Genomic DNA, 10,090 nt, shown 5'->3' on the forward strand with positions numbered 1-10,090 from the left:
ATTTAAAAGCCTGAAATAAAGTCTAGAGCTCAAATAATTAGAGACAAAATCTCCTGACAGTTTGTCAGAGCTAGAATAAACTTTGGGAAGAGCTCAAGACCTTCCAAATGGATGTTATCCTGAATATTTTTATTCATTCCTGTCAGGACACTGTGGTGGCCCTCGATGCTCTGTCCAAATATGGAGCAGCTACTTTTTCCAGAAGCCAGAAATCTTCTTTGGTGACCATCCAGCCTTCAGGGTCATTTTCCCAAATGTTCGAAGTAGAGAACAGTAATCGCCTGTTACTGCAGCAGGTCCCATTACCAGACATTCCTGGGGACTATACCATAAGTGTGTTGGGTAAAGGATGTGTGTATGCTCAGGTAAGATGCTGGGAAGTTGTGGGTATGCAGCTGTGAGCCTCCTTCCCCAAAATGGAAAGTCTGGCTTTGCCTACCTGCACACATTATGTTCAAACTGGAAAAATTGATCCAAGGATGCAGTACAATGGAGGTGAAGTATTTCTGTTCACTACTTATCAGACTACGCTGAGATACAACATGCAATTGAAGAAGCAGGAGGCTCCATTTGCTTTACGGGTACAGACAACACCTCTAACCTGTAACAATCCCAAAGGCCACAACAGCTTCCAGATCTCACTAGAAATCAGGTATGCGATAGGCATGTGTCTGTGTCTCTGTATGAGCATCTGACTCTGTCTCTCGGCTACCATAGGGCTATCTTCCTAGAACTCCTCATAGAACAGGTTTGAAGGTATCTAAAATGGGTGTCTTCATTAAAAGTTTTGCTTTGTTAAAAAAATGAATAAAAATACTGAAATTCAGCTAAATCAACAATGAAGAATTGTAGAATCATAATTTCTAATAAGTCTACTTTTAGATATTGTTTCTTGCCATTTATCATAATAAAATAATACATTATTCTTTTCCATGAGACTTTAACTTGGGTTGTTCTTTTCACCAACAAGGAATAGCCTTCCTGGTCTTTTAAAAATCCATTTTTTTTAAGAAAAAGACATTCAGTTCTTCCGACACTCATCAAAAACTTCATACAAAATATAACCTGCAACAAGATCCAACTGCAGAAAATGAAGGGATCTTGCATGGAAAGAATTCATCCAATCCATAGTGTGACTTATCATCATACATGTGTGTGTGTGTGTGTGTGTGTGTGTGTGTGTGTGCGCGCGTGTGTGTGTGTGCCAGCATGTGTGTGTATGACAAAGGACAATGTCAGCCATAAGCCCTCAGGTTCCATACAAATTTTTTTTGTTGTTATTAGGTCTATTACCAGCTGAGCAGACTCTTGTCTCATCAGCATTCCTGGCAGATACAGCCATTTTAATGCACTCTCCAGATAATTATGTGATGCAGATTATTTATAATGATTATAAAGGCCATATATTTTTAAGGTTATGGAAAAATCACAGAGGCTACATCAGGAATTACTGCTGGTCCTCAAAAGAGGCAAGATTCAAACTATTAAAATGACTCCTTCTGTCCACTTCTCTGGTCTGCAGTTACACGGGGAGCCGTCCAGCCTCCAACATGGTGATTGCTGATGTGAAGATGGTATCTGGTTTCATCCCATTGAAACCAACAGTGAAAAAGGTAAACAGAGATGAGATGTTTGGATTCTCTGTATCCTCAGACTAGGTCCTACCAACACCATCATAGTTCTGTCAACCCATGCCTGAGCAATGTTAGCACTCATTTGACACACTTGAAGTTGTTAAAATACTGATTGATATAGATATGGATTGTGATAGCAGCCAGCATAAGAAACATAAGAAAGGTGTCTGAGATCATTGAGTCAACAATCTAGCTAAAAGTAACTTTTAAAGTGTAATTGAACTGGTCAATATGATTCAAGGAAAAATATTATTAAATGACAAAATTGAAGTTGTAGTTTTAGATGTTTTAAGAACTATGAAAATTAACAAGGTAAGGTTGATAGCAGAGCTCAGAGAATATGGGGTAAGTACTGCCAAATGGATGACTATATTTATGTTCAAACAAAAGTCAAAAATAACTATTGCTACATCAGATCATATTCAGTCAGGCCTTTAGTAGAATAGCATTCACAATTTTCTAAATATATGTTCATTCTTACTGGAAAGACTTCTTCCCATTCCTTTAAGTGAATTCAATAACATCCCCTTTTTATCACCTGCAGTCCCACAGTTCATTTAGCTCTCTCACCCCAAGGCCTTTACTTTTTCAGTAACACAAGGGTTTTCTCTCATTTTCAGCTTGAGAAATTAGAGCACTTGAGCAGAACAGAAGTGAGCAACAACAACGTCTTATTATATCTGGATCAGGTAGGTTCCTTCCTGCCTCCTTAGACATGGCGAGGTGGACAGCCCTTGCCTGATCTATGTAGGTTGGGTGAGGGTCCTTCTGGTCTTCCTCTACATGCCAATTTAGAGAGTCTTTCTTGGTGAGTCCATGTGGTAAGCCCATAGAGAAGGTCAATTATGAAGGAAGCCTTTAGAATTAGAGGCGCATTCCTTCATACTACATGATACTTTCAGTTGTATCTTCTCTGGCCTGGATTCATAACTCAGCGTTAAGGGCACTTGCCGCTCTTGCAGAAGACCAGTATTCAGTTCCCTGGAGCATTACCAACTCAAAATTGTCTTTAACTCCAGTTCCAAGAGATCTGATTTCCTCTTCTGGGCTCCATCAGGACACACACACACACACACACACACACACACACACACAGGGAGAGAGAGAGAGAGAGAGAGAGAGAGAGAGACAGAGACAGAGACAGAGACAGAAAGACAGAGAGAGAAAGACAGAGAGAGAGAGACAGATATAGACAGAGAGAGAGATTGATTCTATATACAATAAAACAAATCTTTAAATCTTCTTTCCTCAATGCTAGCTTATCTGGGACTTAGCATAGAGTCCCAAGTCAGCAAGTCAAAGGGTTTAACTCTCACAATGAACAAAGTTAAACATTAAAGAGGAATATGGATTTTTGGAGTGGTTTAACAGACTGGAAAACTTCAATATACTCCCAGAAGCCTCTACTTCAGTTCCTCAAGTTGCCAGTCTAAAATCCATATCACCATATCACCATCCATATAGGTGGGCAGTTACTGAAGACAGTGACTGAAGACAGTGGGGTTAAATGCTATCTGATGCATAACTGAGTCACGTTGTAGGAAAACACTGGCCCTTTTGCAAAGTCTGGCTCATTTTTTCTCTCTTTCCCAGGTGACCAATCAGACGCTGGCCTTCTCCTTCATCATTCAACAAGACATCCCAGTAAGGAACCTGCAGCCTGCCATTGTGAAAGTCTATGACTACTATGAGACAGGTGAGTAAGAAATGGTAGTGGATCCCAAAGAAACTTCTTGTCCTTTTAGTTATTTGGGTGTTTTGTTTTGTTTTGTTTTGTTTTGTTTTGTTTTGTTTTGTTGTTGTTTTTACAGTTTCTCACTATGTAGCCCAGGCTGGCCCAAATTCTCAGCCTGTCCAAATGCTGATATTACAGACATATGCCATCATACCCACTATTAAGAACAACTCTTGTTCAGACACTGATCTATTATGTTGACCAGGCAACCACTTATAAATTTTGAGCTAATTCAGCTACTCATGCTATGTTTGTCCAAGAAATCATGTGCCATGTCTGAATAACCCAAGGGACAAAACCTTATAACAAGTAGGGTCTATAGGTTGAAATTCGGACAAAACTTCTTATGAATACAGCAATGGGAAGATGGAAGAGTTGTACAAATAATCACAGAAAGTATAAAAAGATGAGAATTGTAGATTGTGTGCTCTATGGTAACCAAAGAAAGAGTGCAAAGGTGAGCTGGGGAATTAAATGGAGGGTTTTCTGTCAAGAGAAGAGATACACATCAAATGTTTCATACAAGAATAATTCAAGAAATATTGAAGGAAAAGCAAAAACTTATAATGGAATCTGAAAGGATGTATGTCTCCACAGATCTTGGCTAGTACTCTGCTCAAACACTGTAGTAGAAGCACACTTTGATTTTTCTGTACAGGGTAAATTATTCCAGTGTTGTTATACATTTATTCCTTTATTTTTTGAGAGGCAGTGACATCATGGTGCCTTTGGAGGTCAATGGACCATTTGGAGAAATAGGTTCTCTGTTTCTGCCATGAGGATTCTGAAGACTGAACTCACTGAGGTCATCAGGCATGGCAGCAAGCACCTTTCCTCACTGAGCCATCTTGCTAGCCCAGGATAAAAATGTCAACCAGTAGCTTCAAGGGGAGAAAATCCCTCCTTTGGTTTCTCTGATGTTCCCAGAGAGACGACTTTTCAGCAATCATCCAGGTCCTGATTGAGGAAAGTGGTCAGTCATAACACATCACCTACCCTCCACAAAATCCTCTCAAAAACTCACATTTTCACGTTTGACTCCCATGTCTTTCAGATGAAGTGGCTTTTGCTGAATACAGCAGCCCCTGCAGCTCAGGTAAGCACCTAGCTTTCCTACCACGAGCCATCCTCTGACCTCCTTCTCCTCAAAACTACCCTGAATGTGGGGCAGTGAGCCATGAGAGACAGCTGGGCTCCTGGCTGAATGAGCTTTGAACCACGGAGAACCTCCTGGGATGGAAGGTGTTCTGCTTTATTCCTGTGAGCCTGGCTTTCTCAGCTTCAGCCCTCCACAGCTCCTCCCACAGAGAGGTCTATGGCCATCAGTCATGTAGGAGTAGTGCCCCAGGCTCTGCCACATGTAGATGAGGATTCCCAAGGTCTCAGACCAAGCCAATAGGGGTTACCTGCTGCCAGACCTTAACCCACCCCAAACTGTATATATTTAGCCTAACTCAGAAGTAAAGTGTGTGCAAGAGTCATCCCTTTGTCCAAGAGCTTCTGTTGTGGCCCTCCCCTCTTTGCCAGCTAACCAGTGCCTCACAAGGGCACCTCACCAGCTCAGCAAAAGCTGTAACACTGGGAAAGAGATCTGCTCTTTTCCCAGCGAGCTAGTCGGAACCTCCAAGCTCAGCAAAGAGCTGTAACATTTCAGAAGATGCAGGCTCTCCCGAAAAGCCTTCAGAATTCTCCCCTCTGCAGTTGAAGGCAGTGGGAGAGGCAGCAGCGGACTCTCCCTGCTGGCACTCCATCCCGGACTGCCCTTGGGCAGAGGCAGCTGCTATTCCCACTCTGTCCTCAGCCAAGCCAGAGATTCTCATCGGACCCCTTCCTGAGCTGGTTCCAGCACCTGAACTTTCGTTAGATGAACTCAGACAACTATCACTGAGTGAAAATGCAGAAATGTGCACCTTTGGATTGGTGTACTAACCCTGGAAGACTCCTCTAACTCTCTTATCAAAGTGTATGGTAGCTCATGGTAAAATCTGAAGGATACAGTTCTCCACCAAGGCCAGTTTACTTTCCTGCAGAGAACCCTGCTGTCTGTGCCCAGTTAGATTAAACTCATCACATGGGTTGTTTTCTTCTTTTCTCATACACAGAAAATCAAAATGTTTGAGACTCCTATCTGTGGACAAGGCATTGTTGGAATCCACAGACTCAGGAACCTTCAAGATGGTGATTTGTGTTTGTCTCTGAAATACAAAAACTGAACAAGCTTGGAAAATAAATGCATAGTTCTCGAGAGTCTCTAGCTGTGATTATTTCTTCTCTTAATCCAAATTTTCTCCATGTTCAGTTAGTGTTTTTCCCTATACCATACATTTGAGATGAACAGAAATGATATTTAAAGAGAAGAGCATACATTGTGAACATGAGGAACACTTTACAACTGTTCCAGTAAAACAGCACACCAAACATGAGGCATAACACAGTGGCAACCTTACCTCCATAAGAAAATCATGATAGTGTATTAGTGAGACAAGACTATATTGCAAGCAAGTAATGGTGGTTCAGGCTTGCTTTCAGAGCATTTCTGGGGGATGAGGCAGGAGAGTCACAGATTAAAAAATGAACCAGGCTACTTTGCAAATGCCAAGTGAACCTGGACTTCATAACAAGACTGTCTCTCAAAAATCAAAAGGCAGAGATTATGGCTTGATGGTAAAACACTTGACCATTTTCAAGTATGTGGATACAATTTCTAACAAAGGGAAAAAGCAAGGGATATAATACATCCAAGTAAAAACACTTTTTACAAAGAAAAATAGAGTCCTTTAGTGCCAGGAAAATGGCTGTCCTGACTGACAGTAGGGATGCCATGTTGAAGACCGCAATGATAAATCTATTAAGTTATGTAATGGAAGGCGTACTGATTGAATGCAAAATGTCCATGATGGGCTTGGGTGTTTGAGCACTTGTTTGGTCCCAAGCTGGTGCTGATCTACAAGGCTGTAAAAATCTTTGGAGGATGGGTCCTAGCTGGAAATAGAGGTGAAGCTTAAGAATTCTAGCCCAGCCAAGTTCTGTTTGTTTCTTGATCTATGAAGTATGAGGAATCCATTTCACAATTTTGCATCCTTGAACCTAAACATTCCAAACAACTATGCTTCCCTACCATAACAGACTGGTGTCCCCTGGACCTGGGAACCATCAGCTGATGATCAAGTGTTCACACACATGAGTCTATGGATGCCCTGGCCTGGGGACTGTGAACTGAGACTAGGGGGCCACCTGAAAGAGAGAACAGGGAAACAAGGGGCATGAAGAATGGACAGAAAGTCAAGTGCTCTAATCAAGCTGTCAAATTTTTATTGTCCCCACACCAGGTTATATACACAGAGAAGCAGGATATGGGGTAGGGGGTGATGTAGGGTCTCTTTGTTCCTGGGGAGTGCAGATGTTTTCAGGGGGGATTGCAGGTGTTCTCAAGAACAGGATGTTGGCTGAGTGAAAAGTTCAGCCAAAGGAACAGAGCAGAAGAGGTTGCTAGGTACCTCTCCATAAGATCTATAGGTATTTATCCTTAACTAAGCTAGTACTTTCCCACAGAGGCTGCCTCTCCACAAGATCTATAGCTACTTGTTCTCAACTGGGATAGTACTTTCCCACAGAGACCAAGACTTTGTGCCAGTAAGCACAGATGGCTGGAAAAGCAATTAATGTTTAAGCAAGGTTGCCCCCAACATATGGAGATATTTGACATTCAAACCTAACAGTGGGTTAGCCTGTTATTCTGGAGCCTGTGGGAAGGCATCATGTCACAGGGGGGATCCACTCACTTAAGGATCAGAATTTAAGAGAGAGAAATGAGAGGGCAGAGTCCCATAATCCTCTCTGTGAACTATCTTTTGCCCATTGGCCAACTCCTTTTAAAAGTTCCACTACTTCCCAATAGCACCACAGGCTGAGGGCCAAACCTTGAACACAAGTATACAGCTATAAAGCTCATAGTTGTTAATGTGACCTTTTCATGGGTGGTGGGGATTTAAGAGCTGAATGATGTCCTCACAGGGCTAGTGGGACCTGGCTCCTCTTCACTGCCTTACTGTTTTTCTTTGGTGACCATGAGATAAGAACTTGACTTAGTTTTGCTTTGGTTTGCTGTGTCTTGTGGCCTCTGTGCTTCCTCAGCACAGAACCTGAAAGAGCAGGAATCATCAATCAATCAAACTGAAACTTCCCCTTTTAAGTCGATTGTGGCAGATACATGCTCCACTAAACAAAAGGCTATCCTAGCAGAAGCAAGAGGGCAGTGTTTACTCATGCCACTGTGAGACTGGGGAAATGAGTTGAGGCTAATGTATCAAGGGTCTTTATTACAGCTGTGTATTCACGTGTGGTTTCAGAGGGCAACAAATGGGGAACAGAGGTGTGATGGGAAGGTTACAATGTCTGTCTCATGACTGGTTATAGATATATTTTACTTCTTTAGAACGTTTGTTATTTAATATTTAGGGAAAGCCAAAGTAGTTTCAGCCACTACGATAAGTTCTAGGACAAAAAGAGTCTCCTAAGAGATTTTAACAGTGGAACTTTTCTAAAGATTGGACCCAGTTTCTTGTGCAAAATTTTTAGACTCCGTTTAGGTAAGTAACTGGAAGAAAAATGTGTTTCCAGAGTCATTGCATATCTTTTTTATTAATAATCATTTTATTCATTTACATTTCTAATGTTACTCCTCCAAAAATTCCCCATCCCATCCCACATTTCCCTCCTCCAGTTTGCATCTGTGAGGGTACTCCTCCACCCACTCACCCATTCCCACCTCACCCCCCCAGCATCCCCCTATGCTGGGGCATCAAGCCTCCCTCCCCTCTCACTGATGTCATATAAGGTCACCCCCACTACATATGTATACGGAGTCTTAGATCCCTCCATGTATACTCACTGTTTTGTGGTTTAGTCCCTGGAAGCTCTAGGTTGTCCAGTTAGTTGGTGTGTTCTTCTGATGGGGTTTCAATCCCCTTCAGCTTCTACAGTCCTCCCCAGAGTTTTTCCATTGGGATCCCTAAACTCAGTCCAATGGTTGGCTGTGAGCATCTGCATCTGTATTGGTCAGGTGTTGGTAGAATCTCTCAGGGAACAGCCATATCAGGCTCTTGTCAGCAAGCACTTCTTGACATCAGCAGTAGTGTGGGGGTTTGGTGTCTGCAGATGGTATGGATCCCTAGGTGGGTGTATCTTATTTTGAAGTGGAATTAGGAATGGGAGACTATTCAAATTAGGTCAGGTGCAGATAAGTGGGATTTTAAAGTATAAATTCTATTTATGAGAGACAGATGGCATGTGCTGGATGCATGTCTCATATTCTGTGTGCTGTTGTTTGTTATTTAAGGTGTTTCCTATGTTTGCTGCTGTTGTACCCAGAAGTAGCTGAAACCTCATGCCCCCCATCTCCCAGCACAGTAAGGACTCAAGTTTTACAATGGATTTTGCTTTTGTTACAGGTATGTATATACTTCAAAACAGTGGTTAAAAACCTACTACAGTAAATGTATTTTTGTCATCAAAATATAACAAATATAAATAGACACATATATAATCATCTCCTGAATGGTTTGTGTAGATAATACATAGATGACAGCTAAATAAAGTTCTAGACATGTATATGTCTAGATTACCACATAGTGGCAGAAAAAGCTAAAAACATAAGTACTGCCATTTTATTAAAACCAGGGCAAAAAAAAAAAAAAAGAAATTGGAAACATATCACAGTGGGTGGCCCTATACCACAGGCCGACAGACAGCTCTGACTGGACTCAGAGCAAGACAAAAGAGGAAGAAAAGAAAGAAGATGAAGTTGAGAGAAGGACATGAGGTGGACAAGATCTTCAAAGAATAATATAAAATGGCCAAAAGGAAGAGAGATAGGGGAAAGGGAAAAAACTGTCGAAAGTAAAAATGGTAAAATAAAAAAGTAACATATAAAGCATAATGTTCCATTCTCTTTAACCCAACAAATCCACAGTCCAACCTTCCAGGGTAGATTTTAAAAGATTAAACTCCAGTAATAAGAAAGTCTAGAGAAAATAATGAATTTCTAATCATGTATGTGACTGATAAACTATATATGTTTCTTGGCATACATATGACTAGACCATACACATTTCTAGACATATGTATGATATAAACAAAGGCAACATCAAAAGTGAAAATAGAACTAATAAACAACAGAAGATAGTTATTGACGACCATGCTGATTAAGCCAATTAAAAAATATGTGAATCTATTAATTAACAAGTGACCAAGAGCAGACTCATGCTTGAAAGTCTCTTGGTGCCACAGCGCCGGGGAACAACATTTTTTAAAGGGAAAAAACACAATTACATCAGTGTTAGATGGGGTCAGAGCAACATAAGTCTTTTTGCAGAGCTTAGTGGTTTTTCCAAACACCACATGACAATTATTTTTGGCTTACACTTCCTCTTAGTTATTTTGGTTTTATGTTTTAACCAACACAAACATTAGTAATTTGAGTTAACAGGTCTGGATCATGGTCAAGAACATAGATAGTCTCAAAAGCATTGACAAGGAGGTGGTGGCTACTAGGGGAAGGGGGGAGTGGAAGGCTGAGGATTGTTGAGGCAGGAACAAAATAGAGCCAGGGCAAGATGGTGACACTTTAGCAATTTTGCTACAATGAGCAATGAAACCAAACCAAGGCCATAGAAATTCCCTCAGAAGAACTGAAGAACTAATAGATCCACTTATGAATTCT

General features: G+C 41.2%; 1 protein-coding gene across 2 annotated transcripts in view; it reads left to right on the forward strand.

Annotated features, from left to right (window-relative positions):
- LOC114615333 (murinoglobulin-1-like) overlaps nt 1-5,616 on the forward strand; it is a 41,703-nt gene extending 36,087 nt beyond the window's left edge. Inside the window, exons 31-37 of one of the 2 annotated variants that reach the window (XM_028761049.1) lie at nt 147-365; nt 525-652; nt 1,523-1,613; nt 2,255-2,323; nt 3,228-3,330; nt 4,424-4,465; nt 5,472-5,616. In XM_028761049.1, the coding sequence (XP_028616882.1) occupies nt 147-365; nt 525-652; nt 1,523-1,613; nt 2,255-2,323; nt 3,228-3,330; nt 4,424-4,465; nt 5,472-5,488 (669 nt within the window). In that variant the 3' untranslated portion in view covers nt 5,489-5,616. Of the gene's footprint in view, nt 1-146; nt 366-524; nt 653-1,522; nt 1,614-2,254; nt 2,324-3,227; nt 3,331-4,423; nt 5,410-5,471 lie in introns of those variants that run through there. The other variant, XM_028761048.1, reaches the window with a different exon arrangement.
- The last annotated feature ends 4,474 nt before the right edge of the window (nt 5,617-10,090 follow it).

The sequence above is a fragment of the Grammomys surdaster genome, unplaced genomic scaffold, assembly GCF_004785775.1.
Source record: "Grammomys surdaster isolate TR1022 unplaced genomic scaffold, NIH_TR_1.0 126660, whole genome shotgun sequence".
Taxonomy (NCBI): Eukaryota; Metazoa; Chordata; class Mammalia; order Rodentia; family Muridae; genus Grammomys; species Grammomys surdaster.